We start from the raw sequence: 25657 nt of genomic DNA, 5'->3' as shown, positions 1-25657 counted from the left end.
GATGGTCTTGGCATTATGTTTGACGCAGACATTGTCGGCTGAAGGGCCTATTCTTGTGCTGTACTGTTCTGTTCTTATCCAAGAAACCCAGCATAGCTGGGACATTACCATTAATTTTTACGGACATGCATCTCAATAATGTGATCTCCACATTTGTACTTTGCTTCCTCAAAAATTATTTGATTTCCAAACACTCCCTCCAATCACATTCTTTCTGATTCCACTCTCCAACCCCCACCCCCAATCCTCAGGTGCCTAGTCCCAAGCCTCAGATCTCTCACCCATCCTTCCCCAAACGTAACCAACTTGCTTCCTTCCAAATCCTTCCAATCTGCCCCAGTTCTTCAATCTGTGCTTATGTCCTTCTGACTCTTAACTCTCCCTTTTCTGACAGGAAAAAGTTATATCCCTGAAGATGTATGAAATGGCAAATAACTAAAATAAATGGAAAACATTTAGACATGGGTGTAGATACAGAAAATCATTAATGATCATAAAACAGTGAAAGCTTCACAATGAATGAGTTATAAAAATCAGCCTTAAAATTATTTACAATTATGTCAGCAGAAACATGGTGAGCAAGAGGTATGGTTTTTGAACCTGGTAACATAAATGCAGGTAAAGAAATGCCAGCATTGAAAATTACTTAACCTTCCTTTTGCAACTTTTATATTTATTTCAATCAATACCAATATATCTCCCTAAAAGTAGGCAGGTGGGACTAAGGGGGAAAAAAAATTTGTTCGGCACGGACTTGTAGGGCAGAGATGGCCTGTTTCCGTGCTGTAATTGTTATATGGTTATATATGGTTATATGGTTAAGTAAAAAAAAATGGATTCACAGAAATTTATACTAGTATTTGTTTGAATAGTTGTGCTTTGAAACTCTTCAATACAATTGGCTATGTATGCAGCGTTGCTGAATGCCCAATATCTTCCTTAAAGTGACGCTGAAGAGATACTGAAGGAGAAGATCATGCCAGAGATTTTTTAGGGTAGATTTATGCAAGGGTGTGCGTGAGTTAACATCACTGTTTCACTCACACATCACTACAAAGCCTTGGGCAAGAGTTCAGGCTTGATCGAAAGCAAACATATTTTCAGTTTGTCAAATTGTTCCAGGAAAAATGAGGGCCATAGATATTCTGTTGTTGGAGTTTTACTATTCACTCACTGATGCACTGATGATGGCATTGCTGGAGATGAGATTTGAAGTACCCCACCAGGCTCAGGATCAGAGCTCTCTCTCTGCCAAAGAGCTGGTTGAAATGAGGTTCTATCTTAGGGTCAAGGACATGGACAATGAAGAGGATATATATTTGTTGACTTCTCAGGTTTGTATGGAAAGAAAACAGATGTTGTCCATTTGTCCAGTAGCTTTCATTGTAAGGGAGAGAAATGGTGTCTGCCTGATCGATAGCTCTGTAGAAGCAATACCATGAACTGGTGATGGGTGAAGGAAGTTGAACAGCAAGCATGTAAATGGACTTGCAGAAAAACTGCAGAATTGGGGCTGGATGGGGAACCAGGGAAGTTTTGGAAGAAATTGCATAAAAGAATAATCGTCAAAGACATCGGAAGGGACAAGTCCAAAGATTGACCATCGCAAGGAAAAAGTAGTCCACCACGTCTGGGAGTTGGAGGCAGGAAAACCCTTGGCATGAGTATGACCAATTCACATGTGTACGGGTAATATCCCATGTTAATGATAGAAGTTAAATGTAATGATGCATATTAAGTAATTAGGGTTAAAAATGTAGCTTGGAAATTAATTTGGTTAAATGTGATTGTTTGCCTGGAGATGGTGACAACAATCAGAGAGAGATGAGCTGGACATCTACCACAGTTTTTACACATGTGTCTGAGAGATATATTAAATACCTGCCATAATTCATTGTTTAATCCTCCAAAAATAAAACGAGTGGATAGTCCATCCCCAGGTACATCTAATAATAATAATAATAATAATAATGTATTTATTGATGGGCGCCTTTCAAGAGTCTCAAGGACACCTTATAAAAATTTAGCAAGTAGAGGAAAAACATGTAAGCGGAGTGAAATAAATAGTAGAGACATGACTAGTACACAAATTAAAGACAGAATTCAATTCAAAACACAATATGAAGCAAATCAAGCACAGATGAAAAGGGAGGGGGACGTGGGGCTAAGGATAGGCAGAGGTGAAGAGATGGGTCTTGAGGCGGGACTGGAAGATGGTGAGGGACACGGAATTGCAGATCAGTTGGGGGAGGGAGTTCCAGAGCCTGGGAGCTGCCCTGGAGAAGGCTCTGTCCCCAAAACTGCGGAGGTTGGACTTGTGGATGGAGAGGAGACCGGCTGATGTGGATCCGAGGGACCATGAGGGTTGGTAGGGGGAGAGGAGGTCAGTGAGATATGGGGGGGCCAGATGGTGGAGGGCTTTGTAAGTGAGGACCAGGATTTTGTAGGTGATCCGGTGGGAGATGTGAAGCCAGTGAAGTTGTTTGAGGACTGGAGTGATGTGATGCCAGGATTTGGTGTGGGTGATGAGTCGGGCGGCTGCGTTCTGGACCAGTTGGAGTCGGTTGATGTAGGTGGAGCTGATCTGACAAAATACTGCTGAAATTCATAGCACCAAGGAACCCCCTACTCTGAGAAAATAAATGTTGTTTTGCTCGAGGCAAATCTTATGCCTTATGATATGAAATTGTATGGCGTTTGGCAGCAAAGTATGCGGAGATGAGGAAATTCTACCCTCTCAGCTCACTACATATCCATGGTGCAAACCATCTAGTGAAACCTGATAAACCCAGAAGCAATTTTGTGTTGATTCTATCACAAAATATTCAACTCTAACTCACTAAAATACATCAGGCTAAAGATTCAGCAGAATTTAATTAACAGCCTTTCATCACATTGAAAATCAATTCATAATTGTCTTTGCCGAGAAACCTTTAGATATGCTTTGCTCTTAAAGATCCATACAGAATATTGGCACAAGAAAGGTTAGTGATTCCTTTCCTTTGGTTTGGCTATATGATCATTTAATCCTCAGAAATATTTCCAAATTAAGCCTGCCACATATAAGAGGGATATCTGACTGATTACCTAGCAACAGAAGACCAGGGTTAGAATTATTTGAGTGCGAGCAGGTATAAATGAGCCTCATGACTCATTCAGGAATGTAATTGTGCTACAAGAATTCAAAAAGAAAATGTAATTCATAATACAGGCACAGCACAATATATTTCATTTCATGCTTGTCACAAATTCTGCACATCTGCAGAACGAATTTGGCCTTTTTGTGGGTTGTTCCATTTTATCTTGCCTGTCTTCTCCATTTCCCTCTTTTAATGTTTTTTTTTTACCCTATTTGTCCTGAATAGTTTTAGTTTCCTGCACTGTTAGTATGGTCAATGTGATATTTGAATGCTTGCAGATTATTAGATGACCCATTGATACAGGTTTGGGCCTGAACTCTGCACATTTCACAGACAATTTACTTTGAAAGATCAGAATGTTGAAGCTGATGCAAGGCCCGCCCATTGAGCAAGGGTCTGATGAGAGTAAGACAAAGCTATAATCTCTGCAGTGTCTATATTCCTTTAATATTTAGGTGAAAAATGAAGATTCTGCTCTAGGCTGGAGATGCACTGTCAGAATTTAGCCTTTGGCATTTTTAAACCTTGAGCACAAATGTAAAGCTTAGATATAACCCAATTTTCGAAGTCCTCAGTGCCGAGAAGGAGTATTCTGGCACATGACATGTTGTTCTCTCCAGTACCTTGAGGGCGCAGACTTCATCAAATCATAACGCCAATTTAAATGGAGGCTTCCACTTTAATTAGACTACCAAGGAGATTTGTGATATGGCTTTCTATCCCCCGAGTATAGCTCTGGTGGCCAGTGAAAGAGGTGGTGGTGCCAACCTGCAGTTTAATATTATCTCCGTTTCCATTTGTAATGTTGTAAGCTTGCTTCACGAGGCAAATGAATATCATAAACTGATGCAAGAAAACAAAGTGCTGGAGACACTCAGTGTGCCAGGCAGCATCTGCAGAGGGAATGAACAGATGGCGTCTTAAGTTGAGATCGTTCTTCAAACCAGCTGACCCGACAAATTCCATCAGCTCTTTGTTTTTTTGCTCAATATTCACTTTCTTGTGGACATGAGCCACAACTGAACAAGGATAGAACATAGCACTGAATCACACCCTTATTTCTGTTTCACGCTGTGACAAGGTGACTTAACCATTGATGAATCCAGCTTCACAAGTAATCAGCTCTGAGTAATAATTACTATATGCAATAATTACAGTAGATTGGGATTCTGAAGATCTTTGCTTTTCACCTAATTCTTTAGCTTTCCACATTGCTCTAATGGCAGCAATTGATTTCATGAACAGTTGGAATGCTTTATAATAGTTAAACTGCCCCTTGGGTGGTATTAAACTTGCATAAGTCATGTAGGGAAATCAAATGTGTCAGAACAAAATGGCATGTTAATTGTCCCACATCCTGCTTTATGGTGCGTAGTACAAGCGAGTTACGTTTTTAAGTGCTGTGTTACTTTCCACATTCTGTACGATGCTAAATTTCCAGCACAATGCAAAATCAAAACCAAAATTTTATTTTTTGAATAGGTTATTCTATACGAATTAGCTTCTGGTTACAAGCATTTGTATTGTTTAATTCAACAGTTATTTGTCAACACAGAGGACAATAAATCAGTACTTTTGAGTGCTGTACATCGTGATTAGCAGGTCTATTAATGTATTCATTTTATTTGATGTTATGTGAACAAAGATTTTGTTATTTTAAAATTGTTTTAATTATGAAAGAAACGGAGGCAAGTCAAATAAATATTTCAAGTGCTGTCAGTATTGGATCATATCAAAAGAAGCAGTCAACTTGCCTGCAGCACACAGATTCAACCAGTTACATAGTTATGATAGATCTATTTTAATCTTTTTTTTCCCATATGTCTTTCTTAGTCTTACTGATGTTGATTGAGTAATAGATATTGACGAGGAAATGATGCTGGACTGGCAGCAAAGAGGAAACAAATATTTCACTTCCCTCTCTTCATAGCACCAAGTGAAATATAATGCACAATTTCCCCTCCAAAAGCACAGATGATGCACCTGGATTCAAGCTCCAGAAGGCAAGTTTATTACTGCGAGTGATCCATTTTGCAGTTCAACATGTAACCTGTGAGAAAAGTATGGCAGCACGTGCGCAGATAACTCTGATAGATCATGCATAATTTATAGCTCTCTCATTAGTAGAAACATTATATCATCAGACACCCTCATAAAATCTTGCCTGTGGCATGATTTCCAGGCACAGCCTTAATGAAATGCTCTATGTCCCAATCTTATTAGTTGGCAGTAATACTGATAATAATATTACAATAAATATAGCTCATTCATTCCTATTTAACATTATTCATTGTGTGACCTGCTACATGACAATCTTGCGAATGGTTGAGTATCATACAGCAATTTTCTGGTTCAATGTCTCAGTGGCAAAGGTGAAAGCAATGATGATGGGAAATGGAAAATGATGCCCGACAACGAGAGCTGAAGGTAGGCAGGTATGAGCCAGTGCAGTGTAATGGCCAGAAAGTGCCACCTTTTAGAAATTTAAGTTACTGTTTCCCCCCCTGATGACACCCTATATGACCAAAGCTGTTGCTACCACTTTTGTTGTCCAAATTACTTTTAATTCCTTTGAACAACAATCATGTGCACATGTAAGCAGCATGTGTTTCATGATTTGGTCTTGTTTGAAATAAAAAATGGTTTGGAAATTCTAATTTGCTCAAGAAAGGTTCAGCCACCCTTCCCACCCCCCACCCCAAGCTTCAATTGTATTGGTATTGGCTTGTTTTTGTCATATGTACAGTGAAAAACATTGTTTTGAAAGCTATATTTGTCTATCTATCTATCTATCTATCTATCTATCTATCTATCTATCTATTATTATATAAAACTCTCGTACCATCCGACCGGCTGCCGTCCGGCTGCCTTTCTGCCTTTTGATTCGTTCCATCGTGTGATGTCACAATGCCCAATGCTCGCAGATGTCCAATCGGAATGGCCGATGCTCGCAGATGTCCAATCGGAATGGATCCATTTACATGTACGGCTGCCGGCTGCATTTCTTCCTTTGATTCCTTGCCACGCCGAATCCAGAAGCACAATCACCGAGATCTTTTGCATTTCGGTAGAGATTTCACTTTTCTTTCTAAGTATCCGCTCCTCATTATATTTCGTTGTGTTTAAGTACACGTTTTTAATCTAATTCTTCTCCCCCCCCCAATATTTCAAAAATAAACTTGCTTCTCACCCATAGAAGCAGCCATTTGGGTAGACATTTCAGTTTTCATTCCAACTATCCACTCCTCATTAGATTTCGTTATGTTTATGTCCACATTTTTCATTAAATCCTTCTCCCCCCAACTCACTCATTTTGTCGCCTCCTGCTGGCCAGCGACCATAACGGCTGCTGGCACCCGCATCTCGCCTCAAAGACGCCATTTAAAACCAGCCGCACTGCTCATTCCTGAGCCACTTGAGTTGGAGGACCACGTCTCCCGTGGGAGCTACGGGTAGGGAACGGCTGCGTTGGGGGAGCAGACCCAACGGGTCTGCCCTTGGTCTAGTACATAACAAAAACTCTCATCGAGTTATCTTCCGGTTTGCATTGTTTTTACATTGGTGCAAAAACAGTGCACATTAACACTACAATTTTTTCACCACCCTATTCACCATTCTCCTGTGCTGAAAGTACAACAAGTTTTATTCTGATCGGTGGTATATGTTATAAGTTGTTAAAGTTTTAATATCTAAAAAACTGCGCATGCGCAGATTGGCCTCCTCTCCTTTCAGTCACAGCCAGGACGGTGACACCCCTTCCCGCACCATCACCGCACTGTTTGGCCGCGTCTGCTGTCAGCGGCGCCCACCTCTGCCCGGTGTTGCCCAGAGCGTCTTCCGGTCGCTGCGTCTTCTGGTCGGTGTGGCCTCCGGTTGGCGCAGCCTCTATAAACGTGCCCTCCAGTCAAGGCAACCTCTGGTCAGAGTGGCAACCTCAAGATCCTGGGGAGGTGAGGATGGGGAGTGGGGGGATTGAGGGAGAGGGAGGAAAGTGGGGAAGGTGAGGAGGGAGAGGAAGGGGAGGGGAGTAGAGTAGAGGAGTTATGGAGGGGAGGGAGTGACTGAGGGTAGGGGAAAGGAGAGGTGAGGGAGAGATTGGGGAGGGTAGGGTAAGAGGGGGAAAAGAAGAGGGAGGATGTGAGGAGGGAGGGTGGGGGGGGGGGGGAATAGAGGGAGGGAGTGGGGGGAGGTAGGGAGTGGGAAATAGAGGGAGAGGAGGGCAGTGGGGAAGGTGAGGAGGGATAGTGAGGGGGATAGGAGGAGGTGAGGTGTGAGGTGGTTGTCGGTAGGGAAGGGAGAGGAGTTATGGAGTGAGGGAGGGAGTGACTGAGGGTAAGGGGAAGGAGAGGGAGAGGTGAGGGAAGGATTGGGGAGGGGAGGAGGAGAGGGGAAAGATGAGGGAGGGTGAAGAGGAGAGGGAGGGAGCGCTGGGGATGAGGGCGAAATGAGCCGCGCCTGCGCAGTTGGGGGCTATGGGTGAGTGGTGGAATATTGCGTTGGGGGAACGGGTTGCGTTGGGGGACCAGACCTCCCGTGTGACAGTGACCCAACTGGTCCCACATAGTCTAGTCAACCATTAAAAGTCTAAAGTCACCAACCTGAATGACTACCGCCCGGTTGCCCTAACTCCAATCCCAATGAAGTGCTTCGAAAGGCTGGTCCTCTCCCACATCAAATCCAGCATCCCTGCCTCACTGGACTCTCAGCAATTTGCATACAGGGCAAATAGGTCAACAGAGGATGCCATCTCTCTGGCTCTTCACACTGTCCTGACTCACCTGAACAGACAGGGCACGTACGCGAGGATGCTCTTCATTGACTATAGCTCTGTCTTCAATACGGTCATCCCCACCAAGCTCACCACCAAATTCCACCAGCTAGGCCTCAGCTCGCCGATATGCGATTGGATCCTGAACTTTCTGACGGAGCGACCGCAGGCAGTGAGACTGGGCCCGCACCTGTCCTCCACTATCACCCTGAGCACCAGCACACCACAGGGCTGTGTACTTAGCCCCATGCTCTACTCCCTCTTCACTCACGATTGTGTTCCTGCATTCGACACCAACACCATCGTGAAGTTTGCAGACGACACAACAGTGATTGGGCTGATCACCAACGGTGATGAAACAAAATACAGAGCAGAGGTGCAGAACCTGGTGGACTGATGCGCATGTAACAACTTGTCACTAAACACCTCCAAGACCAAGGAGCTGATTATTGACTTCAGGAGGTCCCATAATGGAGAATATACGCCCCAATCTCCATTTATGGGAAAAGTGTGGAGAGAGTGTCCAGCTTTAAGTTTCTGGGCACTCACGTTTCAGAGGACCTCACATGGTCCACCAACACCGCTGCGCTGGTCAAGAAGGCACAGCAACGATTGTTCTTCCTGAGGACATTAAAAAAGACTGGACTGCCCCAACAGCTGCTGACAACGTTCTACCGCTGCACCACAGAGAGCATATTAACGTATGGCATCTCTGTGTGGTATCTCAGCTGCACGGAGGCGGAGAGGAGAGCTCTTCAACGCGTCGTCCACAGAGCCCAGAGGATTATTGGGACACAGCTACCAGCCTTGGAGGGCATCTACCACGCACGGTGCCTCAGGAAGGCCGTCAGCATCCATAAAGACTCCTCACAGCCTTGTAACGGACTGTTCGAACTACTTCCCTCCGGCAGACGTTACAAGGCCTTCTACGCCCGAACCTCCAGACTCAGAAACAGCTTTATTCCCAGAGCTATAGCGGCTCTGAACCGGCCCTGCTGAGTGCCCCCCATCCCCCCTGGACTGTCTCCCTCGGATGGTCACGTCATACAGCTTATTTATTTATTTTACTTTTCTTTTACATCGGTTGAAAGCTGCATACTAAATCTCGTTGCACTGATGTGCAATGACAATAAAATATATTATTATTATTATTATTATTATTATTATTATTGATAACAATTAAACCATGCATAGAGTCATGGAGTCATACAGACTCTTGGGCCCAACTCGTCCACGCTGACCAAGGTATCCCATCTGAGATAGTCCCATTTACTTTTGTTTTGCTCATATCCCTCCAAACGTTCTAAACCTGTATGCAACACGAGTGCAAGAAGCATAAGGAAACAAATACAGTGTAGCAACTATAGAGAAAATTCAGATAAAGACATTGCTAAGGCCATTATAAGGTAGGTTGAGAGATCGAGAATATATCCTTAGAATACTTCGATCACACAACAGTACAGCACAGGATCAGGCCCTTTGGCCCACGATGTGTCTACCAGACATGATACCAAGTTAAACTCCTCTGCGTGCATGTTATCCAGATCCCTCTATTCCCTGCATATCCAAGTGCCTATCTAAAAGCCATTGTTTTATCTGTTTCCACCACCATTCCTGGCAACATGTTCCAGGAGCCCAACCATCTATGTGTAAAAAAAAAAAAAATGCCTTGCACATCTCCTTTATACCCTTATGGCCCTTGTGGCTAAGGGGATCAGGGGGTATGGAGAGAAGGCAGGTACGGGATACTGAGTTGGATGATCAGCCATGATCATATTGAATGGCGGTGCAGGCTCGAAGGGCCGAATGGCCTACTCCTGCACCTAATTTCTATGTTTCTATGTTTCTATACATTTTCCCTCTTCACCTCTGTGTGTCAGATGTTATGGGGAGAAGGCAGGTTAACGGGGTTAGGAAAAAGAGATAGATCAGCTATGATTGAATGGCAGAGTAGACTTGATGGACCGAATGGCCTAAATCTATTCATGTCACTTTATAATCTTATGATCTTTATAACTATGCCCTCTAGTATTTGACATTTCCACTCCAAGAAAAACAGCTTTACCTCTCTACCATATCTATGCCTCTCATAATTGTATATACTTCTATCAGATCTCCCCCAACCTCCTACCGTCCAGAGAAAACAACCTCATTTAATCCAAGCTCTCATTATAGCTAATACCGTCCAGTCCAGGTGACACACTAGCAAAACTCTTCTGCGGGCTCTCCGAACCTTTATATCCATCCTGCAAAAAAAAAAAGACCAGAACTGCACACAGTACTTGAAATACGGTGTGACAACACCCTTTCACTTGGATGTCGCTCTGATCCTTTTAACATTGGCTGACTGACCAGGAGAAGCTAATTCCCAACAGCTGGGGCCAATTAGCTGATTTGTTGGCCACTTGAACCCTGTCATCCTGCTCCCTTTAAAACACAGGCATTCTAGCCAGAGGGAAGAATGGAGAGGATGAGAGAAAAATTAAAAAAGTGGATTAAAGAGGAGAGTGAGGAAGCGAGATGCAGTCGGGTGCCTCCCTGCTAGCTGTGTTCTCCTGTTGCAGATTTGAGGATGACTGAGCCACTAGGACAAACCTGAGACCACCAATGCCACTGTCTGGTCAAGGCTAGACTGCTGGGAAAGAAACCCTATACAGCCAATGTATACCTGAAGCTAATGCTGAATGACTGGGGTAAGCCTGAGATACCAGAAACTCTTCCTGCTCACAGACAACGAGGGACTGCAGCCACACATACACAAATCTTGGCTGCCAGGATAATCCAGAGACTGCCAGTGTCACCTCTTCAAGACCAAAGCTGAGCTGCCAGCATGAAACCTGTACCATCAGCATCTCCTCTTGAGGCAAGTGTGAACTGCAGGATGAAGCCCGAGATCGCCACGCCTCCTCCTTTAAAGACCGGGACTAAGCTGTTGGGACAAGCCTGAGATTGTCAACATCATTGCACATGTGCTCTGTGAGTGAGAGACAGCATCCCCATGCATTCCTGGATGTTCTTGCCACTGTGATTAGAATAAATCATGTGAGTTCACCCTACTGTGAGTGTTCGTATGGTCACTGCCAAACCTGGTGCCACAGTGGCTTAGCCAAAGTTGCATAAATTCATTACATGTCTTTGCTGCTCAAAGTTCTGACTGATGAAGGCAAATAAGCCATATGCCTTATTTACTACTCTATCTCTTTTGGTTTGATTTTGGAGTTATGGGCTGGGACACCAAGATACCTCTATCTATCAATGCTGTTGAGGATTTGGCATTAACTATGTACTTTCCCCTTGCATTCAACGTCTTAAAGTGCAACATCTCACACTTGCTTAGATTAAACTCCAGCTGCCAGTTCTTTCCCATATGTGTCTCTAATCTTTAACCTACTGTATCACTTGATGGGCTTCTTCACTGTCCTCAACTGCAGAAACGTTGGTGTTGTTTGGAAACAACCCATTTACATTTAGTTCCAAAATATTTTTGTATATATCACAGACAATGGAGGTCTCAGCACAGTTCTCTGCGGAATACCACTGGAATAACATCCTTCCACCTCAAAATTCTGTCTTCCATGGGAAAGATATTTCTGAACCCAAATTAACAAATCACTGTGAAGCCCATGCATCATACTCTTCTGTATTAGACTATCAGGAAGGACATGTTCATAAAGAACATTGCACAGTGCAGCACAGGAAGCAGTTCTATAGTCCACAACATCTGTGCTGAACATGATGCAAAGTTAAACTAATCATCTCTGCCCACATGTAATCTATATCCCTCTATTCCCAGCATATCCATGTGCCAATCTAAAAGCCTGTTAAATGCCACTACTGTATCTGCCCCCGTTACCACCCCTTAGGCACCATATTCCTGGCACCCACCACTCTCTGTATTAAAAAAAAATCTTGTCGCAAACATTTCCTTTAAAAAAAAAATTCCCTGACTAAAATCTATGTACACAACATCCACTGCCCTACTCTCATCAAACACCCTTGCCACATCCTCAAAACATTCAATCAATTCAATAATGACTTGCCATGGACAACACAATACTGATTGTCTCTAATTATCCAATTTTCTTCCATATGGAAGCAAATCCTATCCTAAATAATCATCTCCGATTGGTTCTCTACTAGCTGGTCTCTAATATCCTGCATTATCTTTACATTCTTTCTTAAACCAGGACAACAGTATCTACTTCCCAGTCCTGCATGTTCTCACCTGTGGCTAGAGATTACAAAGACCTTCAGCAAAACTCCAGGGATCTCCTCTCTGCTTCCAATTTTCTCTCCCTCGTTCCTGTCCAGTAATGTTGTAATCTGTTTCACCTGGTTTATTACCTCTTCTCCACTCCCCCCCCCCCTCCACACACACACACAGTCTGTGGTATAACTATTTAAAACCATATCGAGTTGTGATCTTAGTTTATGAGAGGTTTATTCAATAGTCTGATGACAGTGGAAAATAAGTTGTTTAAGAACATGGTGGAATGTGTTTTCAATCTTTTGTGCCTACTGCCCAATGGGAGCAGAGAGAAGGTGTATTTGGGGGTGTATTTGGTCCTTGATTTTGATCGTGGCTTTCCCGAGTCAATGTGGTGTCGATTGGGGAGGGTGAGGCTGCGTAATGGACTGAACTACATCCACAATGCTGCAATTTCTTGTGGTCTTGGGCAGAGCAGTTGCCCTCCTCCAGTTTAAAATCCATTTGGAATATTTTGCAGGACCGGGAAACCAAGAACCAAGCTGTGATCCCACCAGATTAAGTTGTGCTCGAGACTGCAGCCAAACTCTTCAGGATAGAATATGTGCACCCAACATTCCCTTCCATACTTGAGTTTGGGATGGTTGGTGGATATAGATCTGACTGAACTGCATGCCAATATAGATTGACTGTGGATGGATGGATGTGTGAGAGTGTAATATTGCACTATACAGTGTGATAGATGAATGAGGGGGAGTGGTGGTGGGATAAGTTCCAGATACTTGCACATTAATACGCAGCTTGCAGCTGGGGTATTGGCAGAATGACAGTGGTTTGTATTTGGACAGATTAAGAGGTTGGTGCCTTGGACTGGGTGTTTGAACTACACAGCAGGGAGGTCAGAAACTGGGTTGGTGGCTTGCAGCAGATCAGGAGGGGGTGACAGAGATTTGGTGTGGTGTCGTGGTGGGTCCTGGAGTCAAGAGTAATTCATTAATTTGGAATTGTAGTCAAGGCTATTCGTGGAATGCCCAGTAAAGGCCCCTCTCGGGTAACGCAAACAAGGCTCACACGTCATGCTCTAGAAGGGATGTTGCAGGGAAAAGCAGGGAGTGCAACACTGACGTTTAGTGATGCCAAGCTGTTCTCCCGAATGCTGTCTTCTTCTTGTGTATGGCATGCACAGCCTAAAGTTGTAGGACAACTTGTTCTATTTGGATCTTATTTGATTGTGCACACCAGGTTGATTGCATTCATCGAACCAAGGCGGACCACATGAAGGTTGCAATCTCCCACCCCTCCCGAATGCTGTTATTTCACTTTAAGGAAGGAAATTGTGTTTGATATATATCTATGGGGGAAAAGAAATGTTGTGTGATTGGTTTTCTATTTCTCCCTCCCTCAGAAAGGTTCAAAGTCCAGACCATTGATTCCATACCCACCAATAATGAATTGAATAAATTTGGGGAAGATCAAGAAATCAAAACTGATGGAGTGCAAATAACTTGGCATGTTGTAGGTCAGGGGTTGAATGCAGGAATTGGGAGGGATGAAACTATGGTGGGATTCAAAAAACAAAGAGAATTACACAGGTCGCTTAAATAGTGCTCATTGTAAATCAGCAAGCCAAGTCTGATGACTGAGCAGGACTGGCAGTAATGCATACAAGGCACAGTTTTGGATTATCTCAGTGTTACATAATGTAGAACAAAACAATCGGCTTCCAATAACGTGTGGAATATTTTGGCAGCCACTGACTTAGGACAGAGGCTAAACTGGTTCATATTCCAAAATATAGACCTAGTGATGGTGTGGTGATGTCCCAATACTCGTATTCTCAATGCACAAACTTGAAATCAAGGTTGCAGTCAGGCTTTCAGACTCTTGCCTGAGAGAGGAATGGAGTGGTTGAAGTAATACACCAGATCACTGTCCTTCAGCCGACTATTTAGTTTAGCGATACAGCATGGAAACAGGCTCTATGGCCCACTGAGTCCATGCTGACCATTGATCATCCATTCACACTAGTTTTATGTTATCATACTTTTGCATTCACTCCCTACACATTAGGGGCAATTTACAGAGGCCAATTAACAATTAACATGCCTCTTCGGGATGTGTGCAGCAACCGGAGCACCCAGAGGAAGCGCACACGATCACAGGGAGAACATGCAAACTCCACACAGACAGCATCCAAAGTCAGAATGGAGCCTGCTGTGCAGCAGCAGCTCTATGAGCTGCACCACAGTGCCACCCTAATTATACACTTCAGGAAATATAAGGAAAGGAGGCAGTAGGTGAAGGAGTAGAAAGAAAATGGTTAGCAATGGATACATCCAGTAGCCCTGTCATAGCCTACTGTTCTGAGCCTCCTCCATTGCGAGAGGTCACATGTAAACTGGAGCAAGAGCGAAACTCGCTATCAAAACATGGAGGGGACAGTGGACACAATTTTTTGGCGGCCGCGCGCGCATGCGCACACTCACGCGCGAGGCTTCGGAGGCTCAATCCAGCGCTAAAAATGGAGATTCTAAAATCGGGATCACAAAAACTTGGGGGGGGGGGGGGGGGGATGTCCCCCACCTCTCTAAATATGGGGGGGGGGGGGGGGGGGGGGGGGGGGAACATGTCCCCTCCCCCCCCCCCCCCCCCCCCCCCCCCCCCCCCCCCCGGGTTTCCACCCCTGAACTGGAGGATCAGCACCATGTATTCCACTTTTGCTTTGTGCCATTTTTTGTAAACCAACATCTGAATAGAGAAATAGGTGAATAGTTATCCATCTATTTCTCCCCTTCACACCTTCTGTCTTTGTATCTCTGTCACTTTGTTCAATCATCTGCCCATCAAAGATGACCATCTGCCCCTCACCTACTGTCAGGCTTTATCCTCTTTCAGCTTTCTCCCCCCAACTCCCACCACAATCAATCTGAAGAATGATGACAACCCAAAGTATCATCTCTCTAAGTGCTCCTAAGGTGCTGCCTGACCCATTGAGTTACTCTAGCACTTTACTTGATGAAAGAGGTAGGTTTAAAGAAGGAGCAAGGGAGAGGCTGAGGAAGGGAGCTTCAGACATTTAGGCCTTATCATGTGTGCAAGGGCAGAGCAATTGAAAGTTAGTGAAGTTAGCAGAGCAACTTCTCAAGACAACGAGGCCCTTTGGGTCCAGATGCAAGTCTCCCCACAGGATGCAGTGTTATAAGCTATGCAGCAGAACACCGCACCCAGCTCACTATTTGTTGATGGTTGTGATTCACATACCAGTTGGTGAAGCCACAGTTGGTGAAATCATTTTAAATTGAAGTGGAGATTTGTGTTTATTTTTTCGATTGGTGAATATGCTGCGATTATGAATGAGGTTATTAACCCCTGACTCCCCAAACCACATTCTCGGGAGAAGACAGATGTATTGGAACAGAGAAGATGGTTGTTTCATTTCCTGTCCTTCCCTAGACCCAGAGCGCCGAGACAGATTATCAGAAGGCAATTATATTTCTGCTAAGCTCAGCTAACGCGGCACAATTGGAGGCTGCGGAATTTGTGATAACTGCATCATGGTATCACACGGTGTGCTGCATTTACTTTGGTCATTTGAACACCTCTATACCTTTCTTCTCGCATCATTATATTTGGGTTTAAGATTGATTGATTGCAGCAAATGTTGATTAGGCTCCAAGTACCAGAGTTTTTTTATCAGTCAGTCTGATAGTTGCCATTTCCTTTGGTGCAGATCCATGCTTACAAGAAGCAGTTTAATGTAGCCAAACAGTTAGGTTTGAAGGTTGCTAGGCCTAGAATGTAAGTATAGAATTTGTACAGAATGCATGAGAGGAGTGCAATACAGGGAGTATAAACTCTGTGTTAAGCTGCAGTATCCACTGGCCGTTTCACTGTGGAGCAGAACAATGTTATCACTGAAAAAAGTGACAGGAAATAGTTTGACAATATCATGGTACAAGCAGTATCTGTTTACCTGCTAGCTCATGAATACCACTAGCATGAATCCAGAAACACTTCAGGCTTCCAGGCAAAAGTGAATCATTCAAATGGTTGTCTTCTCCAACTTTTCCCTCCTTCACTCAGTGGGATTTACATTTCCTCCGTTGCTTCCCTGCTCCCCGTGCAAAAATGATTGACACTTCCGTCGGTTTTCTTCCTCCAGGAATGTTAACTAGAAGGTGTGTTGGGATTACCCTTTCATGGAAAACACTTCCCAAATCACAATTCATCTCTGATTGCTAGCACCAAATTACATAGAGGCTGAAAGTTCTACTGGTTCCAATTTTCACTTGCAATGAAGCTTGCTGATCACTACATCCTGAGTAGTTCACATCTGTCTGAGTTCCAGTCACATTCTTGTGTCCCTGATCACTGCCTTAACCCAAAGGTGTGACTGATTTGTGAAATGAACTATTCAAGTTAAGGGCCTGCCCTACTTACGCGACCTTTACAGGCGACTGCCGGAACTCATCATAGGTTGCCAAAATTTTCAACATGTTGAAAATTCAACGCCGACCAGAAAGACGCTACAACTCTTGGGAGACCTCTCACAACCATACAGGCGACCCCTGGTGACATGTTGCGGGTGACCTCTCACGACCATTGGAGACCTCACGACCATACAGCCTATGGTCATGAGAGGTCTCCAAAGAGTTGTAGCATCTTTCTGGTCGCCGCTGAATTTTCATCGTGTTGAAAATTTCAGCGACCTATGACGTGTGCCGGCAGTTGCCTGTAAAGGTTGCATAAGTGGGACAGGCCCTTAACACTTCCTTTCCCTGATATAACATAATGTCTGCACTTGAAGTTCTGGCTCAACAACTTTTGAGTTGAATTTTTCAAAATGCAGACATTTACTGTTGTTGGGGGGGATCCCATGTTGCAGCTGCAAAGTATCATGCGCCTGGCCATCCATAACAAATTTCAATTTATGGGTTCAATTTGCTGAGTATTCAACTTATTGAATCCTATTTTCAATTTACCAATTACCTTATTTCTATCAAATGCTAACGTCTACTATGGCTGGATTGGTTGCATTTTTTTGCAAAAGCTCAGAAACTTCCACCAAGTATGAGTAAAAGTGTAAATGCTTTCTGTCTTAAGCTATCACAAGCCGACTGGAGGCAGTTGCAGAACCACCTTCCCCTTCAGCACCTGATTCACACGCTGACCCAATTCTTCAATTTTTGTACTTGGTTTAAGCTGTACAATTTCTCTGCTTGATCACAATCTGGCCGCTTTGGCATGTTTGTGGGTCAATACTAAAATCATGGAAGTTAAGATACGTTTCTCCATTGGCAGCAATTCTTGCAGCAGTGTACTATTGTTTAGAGTACGAGTACTGAGGGGAACACTTTGCAGTGTTCAGAATGGTGGTGGCATGGCAGTGTTACGTGATTAGGAACAGCAGATCTACATTAATATTGTAACAAAGATAAAGAGAAATTCCACCAGGGCTGTCAACTCTCACGCATTGATCGTGAGACTCACGCATTTGACGAAATTATCGGAACGGCGGGGATGAATCTTGGACTAAGGCTCTGCTCCGATGCCCGAACCCGGGATCACTGACCCTCACCTCCCCCGGACCCCCGGCTCACCGACTCTCACCTCCCCTGGACCCCAGCTGGACACAGAGCACCTGGGCCGGCCCGCATACCCCAGGAGGGGGGGGGGGGGGAAGAGAGAGAGAAATGCTCCCCGGACATCGCCAAATCTCCGCTCACTCTGGGTGTTGTTGCCGCTTCACTGACACACACCCTTACACACACACTGGCACACACAAGATTTAAAGGGATACGGGCCAAATGCAGATAAATGGGACTAGTTTAAATGGGGCATCTTGATCTGCATGGACAATTTGGGATGAAGGGCCTGTTTCCATGCTGTAAGACTATGACACATTGTAGAAGGGGTGCAATTGCTCTGGAGAGGATCCAGGGGTGATTTATGAACATATTGGCAGGATTTCTTTTTCACTTTGAAGAAAGATTTGATAACTGGGATTGTATTCTTTGCAGCAACGGAGGTGAAGAAGACTTAGTTGAGGTGAATAATATTATGAGAATAGGACCTGTTTCGCTTAACAAAGAGTGTAAGAAGGAACTGCAGATGGTGGTTCAAACTGAAGATAGACACTAAAAACTGGAATAACTCAGCACGACAGGCAGCATCTCTGGAAAGAAAGAATAGGTGATGTTTCGGGTCAAGACTTTCAGACTGAAGAGGTTGAAAACCAGCCATGAAACAATGACTGGAGACTTAGTGTGTTATCCAACTAAGGGCCACAATCAGAATCATGTGTTCATCTTTATTGACATGACACCATAATAAATATATTACAGAAAAAATAATTTAATGGGGTGGCACGGTGGCGCAGCGATAGTTGCTGCCTTGCAGCACCACAGACCCAGATTTGATCCTGACTACGGGTGCTGTCTGTACATTATTTGTACATTCTCCTTATGACCACATGGTTTTCTCTGGATATTCCGGTTTCTTCCAAATCCGAAAGAAGTGCAGGTTTGTAGGTTAATTGGCTTCTGTAAATTGTCCCTGGCATGTAGGATACAACTGGTGTATGGTAGATTGTTGGTTGGTGTGGACTTGGTGGGCCGAAGGGCCTGTTTCCATGTATATGTTTTACATTTATCTTAATTTCATTGAACCATATACGGTTGATTTTGTGGCATTTTAATCTTGTTTCTATAGTCAAAGGGTAAGGTTGATTGATTTATTTGTGCAGAACAATGATGGAAGTCTGACTCCTCTTGCCTTGTTTCTATGTTTTTGTTTCTCTCTATATATGCATAACAGCATGAATCATAATCTGATTTCCATACATTAATATACTAAGGCAATTCATGTGCTGCACCTGTTGATTAGAGCCTGGCTCTACTGTGGAATGTAATTAAGCCTAACCTTATTCATACATAATCTAATTTGAAGCATAAATGTTGCACTCAAGTGTAAGTTAAAAGACTCGCTGTAGTATGCACCTGATTTCAAGCTGAAAAATGCAGAAACTCCCAACCATGGGGGACACACACACACACACCCCCTCTCCCCTCCCACACACCCTCCCTCCTCGGTCGCTACACTCCCTCGCAATTTCTCGCTCGCAACACTCACCCAATGTTGGCAGCCCGGGGGGATGTTATCAAGATACCAAGAAACCTGTTGCAAACAAACTGTTGGAGAAATTCAGCCGGGTCAGGCAGCAACGACGTTTCAGGTCGGAACAGTTCCTCCAACAGTGTGTTTTTTTGCTTAAGATTCCAGCATCTAGTGTTTCTTGTGCATACAAGAAACCTGCTTTTGGATGAGATAATTTTAGAATATAATTGAAACGTTATATTATACTTTCAACCATCTGGACGAAAAAAAAGGCACATACCAACTCATTACTTTGTGTTGTAAATCAACAACATGTACTTTCCCGGTTTAACAAATTCGTTTTCAGTACCTGGCTGAATACATCCACAAATATAATTTTAAATCTCCGCACAGCGGCACATGTTAAATGGTGTCATTGCTCAGCGAGATCCCAGGGGTTGGGAATGAGCGCTTTTAGCGAGTGGACACCTTGCTCACCTTGCTCGCCTTCTGTTTCCAGTAGTAGCGAACGCCAAACGCAGCGAACAGCAGCAAAACTGCCACCAGGGCCACCAGTATCCCGACCTTCAAATACCGTCCGAGCCGATTATCTTTCTCTTTCGTTGCAAAGAACTAAAGATGCAAAACAAACAAACCTTGCATTCATTTACTGGGTAATCAAGCGGAAAAAAGGCAATAATTGATACTCTCATCGTGCTTAACGGCGCGACAACATAACTTTTCTACATATTACAAAAAAGTCGCAACCCTGCGGCAAAAATAATTCTTAGGATGATTAACAGATGAATTTTCTCACATTTGCAGCTAAGACTTGCGCCTCGATGTTTGGGCTGTTTTTCTCTGCCATCGTTTAATCACGTTGATCGCAAAGGTTGAATCACAACTAGTTTCTGAATATCGAGGAGCTGAGACTTTTATTCCCTCGACTTAGAGTTTGTGATTCACTTTAAGGGGAGTTTCAGGCACTTCCCTTAAAGGCGCCGGCACGCAGTTGAGAATTTGTGTGGAGACACCCAGTCCTGATGGGTTCAAATAACACAAACATTTAGAATTTTATCGGGAAATAATATTTTTTGAAGGGTCCACAATTATGCAACTATATTTTAATTATAACAGCAACTATCCACACTATAACGGATTGTTTTATCTCAACAAATTCCCAAGTCACTAGTAGCGATTAATATCTATCTTGTTCCTGTGTAAGAAGGAACTACAGATGCTGGTTTACACCGAAGATAGACACAACATGTTGGAGTAACTCAACGAGTCAGGCAGCATCTCTGGAGAAAAGGAATGGGTGACGTTTTGGGTGGAAACCCTTCTTCAGTCTGATGGTCAGGGGAGAATGTGACTAGAGATATGGGATGGTTACATTCTCCTTTGCATTCTCGTTGTAGCCTTCCATATCACCAGTGTTCATTATTGACAGTTACTTGTAAATATGATTCATTTTTAGCACCCATGAGGTTAGATGGTGCTGACCAGAGGGATGAAAGGGGTTGTAAATCTTATGGGCACTGGTTATAAAAGAAGGATGCATTTAACCAACTATCAATGTAGGTGTCGAGATTTTGAGGTTACAGGTATAAAACAAAGTGAGAAAATAAAATGACATGAGGAAAAACGTTTTGTTTTACATGGGCTGCGGTTGAATTCTGGAACATTGCAGATGTGAGGTCAGGTTCCATTGGTACCATCAAGAGACACATGGGTATAGTGATGAACAATTTTGTATGGCAATGGAGAAGGGCATGTGGGTGGAACCAGTAGGTTGCTCAGGGATAGAGGTGGCATGGACATACTGTAGCAGTCTCCTGTGCTGTAACCATTTTAGCCCTATGATTATTTGGGTGATCCAAGTGTCTGCTTGTTGCCATTTATATACATCCTTTCTTGCCAGCGTATCTTTACTAGTGAGGTCAACTGACAATAATAAGGAAACACATGAGATTGCAGATGCTGAAATCTGGAGTAAAACCTCTGGACAAACTCAGCAAGTCATACAGCATCTGTGGAACTAAATGACCATTTGGTTGAATTTAATGGAATTGAATAAATCACATTAGTCAAATATGTATACATGCAAGGAATTTGCCTTGGTGCTTTGCTCGCAAGTAACAATACGTTATACAGCAGTTGGTGTTTTGTGTTGTAACCCTGCATCAGGACATCCCAACCTAAAATGTTAACTATCCCATTATATCCACAGGTGCTGCTTGACTCGTCAGCAGTTTTTTTTTTTTGCTGATAATAATGGTGATTTACTTTCCGTGTGTGGATGGACTGATGGTGCAGAATAGTTTCAGTGCTGGTGATTCTTCTTTGGATGAATCGGTCAGATCCACGATTGCTATGAAAAGGGTTAACGCACTACTTCATCTTGCATTGTGAATTATGTCCAGGCTGATGGATGAAACTGTCTTCTCTCTGCCAGTTGGAACAGTGTAATTTGAAATGAGTTTAATCTTCTCAGATTTCCTGGTGGACACAGCCTGCAGCAAAGTACTGCTCCTAATTCAGCATAAACTGGCAATCACCAAGCAGTCAGGAGGATGATTGGTGTGGGCAATTGAACAATTTACAATGAGGTAGTAAAAAAAACACTTTGAAAAGTGCCTAGTTATGTTGGCTGTGGTTGATGGTTTTATAAAGAACTGTTTCTGTCAAGTAGTTTACTTGGAACAATCCACTTTCACCAATCTACTCCTGTCTGGAACTTGCTGAATAGCAGCTGGTGCCCGATATGTCACTTCACTTGGGTACACAAAAATGCTGGAGAAACTCAGTGGGTGCAGCAGCATCTATGGAGCACTTCACTGATATGTCACTTCACTTATCTGCTCCTCACAAGACTCCATGTGGAGTCCAATGATGAAGCCTATTCTTTTGGCATTACCCAGATTTGCACCGGGCATACCACTTCTCCATCCTGTACAAGTCAGTACACAGTGACACAGCTGGTAGAACTGCTGCCTCAAAGTGCTAGAGACCTGGATTTTATCCCAATCTCATGTGATGTCTATGTGGCATTTGCACGATTTCCCTGTGTTCATGTGGGTTACCTTTGTGTGCTCCAGTTTCTTCCCACATCCCAAATATGTGCAGGTTTGTAGGTTTAATTGGCCTCTGTAAAATTGCCATTAATGTGTAGGGAGTGGATGCACAAGTGGGATAACATAGAACTAGTGGGAATGGGTTATCAGTGGTTACTGTGAACCTGGTGGGGCGAAGAACCTGTTTCCATACTGGATCTCTAAAACTAAAACTATAACATTCATTGCAATAGGGATTCTACTCCAGTTAGGGGGAAAGAGAGGCATTGTTTTTAATTTAAGTTCCTTTAATATTTTTATTGATTTTTGTTGTTGTTTAGTTTATTAATTATTTCTACCATTTCTAACAGTTTGAAAATGCCTTATAATAACAGATTTTAAAAAATGGTTAAAACCTCACTTGGAAAGAAAAATAAGGCTCTGTCCTCATCCTTGTCAGGGCTATCACATCATCCCAGTCCCACCTGAGGCTTACTAACCCTCATAACCTTTATGTTTTCAAATATCTCCAAGATGTACAGGCTCAGCCATTTAGTCCTCTAAATCGGGCACAGATACATATAGAGGGAGTTACTGAGTCTGGGTGTGACAGGTTGTTTAGAAGATCCAGTGCATTATTCAATGCTGCAACCTCATCCAGTTCTGTATTGGTTGTGGGTTTGTTGCTGACAATTGAGAATCTTGCAGCACAAACTATTTCACTTTGCTAAGCACAAAATTTGCTCCAATTTTTAATTCATATAAAACCTGGAATCACTAAATGCTTTAAAATTCTGCTGAAATAGCTTTGTTCTACTTTGTTGGAATGCAGTGTCTTCTGCTGCACAGAAGTTACTTTGTTGGGAGCTCAGCCACATTGAACTTGGCTAAGTTCAGCCGATTTAATGAATTGCACATTAAGTTGGCCCCTGCAGGTATTCCTTTTCTGGATGAGCATTGTAAAAGCATTTCCCTATCCCTATTCCCAGTCAATCAGGAAGAGCTTTAATAAAAACAGAAAATGCTGGAAACTCTCAGCACTTCAGGTCACATCTATGAAAAGAGAAATAATCTCTCAGAACAAAGACCATCAGAATTAGGAAAGTGAGAAAGCACTTTAGTATTAATTTGCAAGGAGAGTTGGATAGTAGCAAATAGAATATGATTCTCATATTCTTGATCAACGAAAATGGGAGAGTGGCCAATGTTATTATTTATTTAAGAAGAGCACTAGGAATAATCCCAATTGTGAGTTGCATTAGTCATAGAAAACATATTGTAAATGACTCTTGGGAATAGGATTTACTTGCATTTGACGAAGCATGGTCTTACTAGAAATAATCAGCCTGGGGTCATGACAAAGATGATTGAGGGTATGGCAGTGGATGCTGTCTACATCGGTATTAGCAAGGTATTAGACAAGGTCCCCATAGAAGACTGATCCACAAGATTAAGATACTTGGAATCTGTGGTGATGTGGTAGATTGGCTTTTAGTGTGTATGTGAGTGTGAGATGGAGTGTGTGGCTGTGTGTGTGTGTGTGTGATGGAGGGTGTGTGTGTGTGTGTGATGGTGTGTGTGTGATGGTGTGTGTGTGTGTGAGATGGAGGGTGTGTGCGTGTGTGTGTGTGTGTGTGTGTGTGTGTGTGTGTGTGTGTGTGTGTGTGTGTGTGCCCACCAAGGGTGTGTGTGTGATGAAGGGTGTGTGTGTGCGATGGAGGGTGTGTGTGTGTGAGCCCACCAGCCGTAATTGAGTCGACTGCCAACCCACCAGCCATGAGTGTCGACTGCCAGCCCACCAGCCGTGAGTGACTGAGCTGCCAGCCCACCAGCCGTGAGTGACTGAGCTGCCAGTCCACAGTGACTGAGCTGCCAGCCCACCAGGCCTGAGTGACTGAGTTGCCAGCCCACCAGGCCTGAGTGACTGAGCTGCCAGCCCACCAGGTCTGAGCTGCCAGCCCACAGTGACTGAGCTGCCAGCCCACCAGCCCGTGAGTGACTGAGCTGCCAGCCCACCGCACCTGAGTGACTGAGCTGCCAGCCCCACAATGTCCATTCTAGCCCTCTGGAAACCAGTCCCTTCGGCCCAGAACACCCATACTAGCGCTCCTGAACCCCAGCCCACCCAATGGCCACCAATATTGGAATAGGTGGAAAGGTGGAATAGTACATTGGGGACCAGCCTCCCATGTGACAATGGGACCCATTGGGTCAGTCTAGTACTTAAGTAAAACTATCATCTTGTCCTCTTCCGGTTTGCATTTTATTGACATTTGCATAAAACGCTACTGAATAGCACTACAATATTTCGCAACCTTACTCGCCCCTCTCCTGTGCTACAAGTGCACCAAATTTAGTTCCGATTGGTGGAATATTACAAAAGGTATGAATGTTTAAAAATCGTAAGATCAGCAGATTGGTCTTCTATCCTGTCAGTTGCTGGAATGGCGACGTCCCTTCCGGTACCCACTGTCAATCAACGGGGTGAGGAAAATAAAGCCCCAAGGCTGGTCTGAGTCCGTGAGCTGCGCTGAGTCCAGAAGCCGTCCGGTAGCCATCCCGGAGCCGTTGAGTCCCAGAACTGTCTAGAAGCCGGTGAGACCAGAAGCCGGCTGGCCCATAATGTGGAGCGGCCCAGAGCCTGGCCGACTGCTGCAACCTTGAGATCCTGCGGAAGTGAGGAGTGAGTGTGTGGGGATGGATGGGGCCGGGCGGGGGCTGGGCACTGGTGGGGCACACCACCCCTGCACACACACCCACTTGCGCGCCCAATGGCCCCCCCCACCTCCCCCCCACAACCTCCCCTCGCACATGTGGTAGCCACAACAGCAGCAGACCAGGCATCATTCCCCACCAGACCCTGCCCGAGGCCCGCGCCCTTCCTCAACCACAGAACTGCCAGCTCCCACCTGAAGCTGTTGCCCTCCCCATCCCCAGCTTCAGGACTAGCCCAAGTCCATTTGACCCATAATGTCTGTGCTAGCCCTCTGGGAACCAGTCCCTTCAGCCCACAACACCCATACTAGCCCTCCAGAAAGCCCCCCCCCCCACTCCCGCTGGAAAACCCTCCCCCTCCCGCGGATGCGGATGCTCCTCCCCCCGACCCCTACCTGAAACAAGTCAAGTCAAGTCAAGTCAAGTTTATTTGTCACATACACATACGAGATGTGCAGGAAATGACACTGGCAATGCTCGCGGACTTTTGTGCAAAAGACAAACAACAAAACAACAAAACAAATTATAAACACAATCATAACACACTATTCTTTTACATAATAAAGGGAGAAACCAACCCCCTTCCACGGTTGCAGGACACTCTCCCACCCACCAGCCCCCTCTGAAGCCGTCCTTCTCCCCGGCTACAGGACGCTCCCCCACACTCTCCCCCTGCCAG

General features: G+C 44.2%; 1 protein-coding gene across 1 annotated transcript in view; it reads right to left on the bottom strand.

Moving 5' to 3' along the window:
* Window positions 1-20178, bottom strand: part of tnmd (tenomodulin) — a 134359-nt gene extending 114181 nt beyond the window's left edge. Inside the window, exons 1-2 of the mRNA XM_055643903.1 lie at window positions 20028-20178; window positions 19709-19843 (exon numbers count right to left, since the gene is read on the bottom strand). Of these exons, the coding sequence (XP_055499878.1) occupies window positions 19709-19843; window positions 20028-20078 (186 nt within the window). The 5' untranslated portion in view covers window positions 20079-20178. The remainder of the gene's footprint in view (window positions 1-19708; window positions 19844-20027) is intronic.
* Between the last annotated feature and the right edge of the window lie 5479 nt (window positions 20179-25657).

The sequence above is a fragment of the Leucoraja erinacea genome, chromosome 12, assembly GCF_028641065.1.
Source record: "Leucoraja erinacea ecotype New England chromosome 12, Leri_hhj_1, whole genome shotgun sequence".
NCBI lineage: Eukaryota > Metazoa > Chordata > Chondrichthyes > Rajiformes > Rajidae > Leucoraja > Leucoraja erinaceus.
This window is presented reverse-complemented; position numbering and strand designations above follow the sequence as displayed.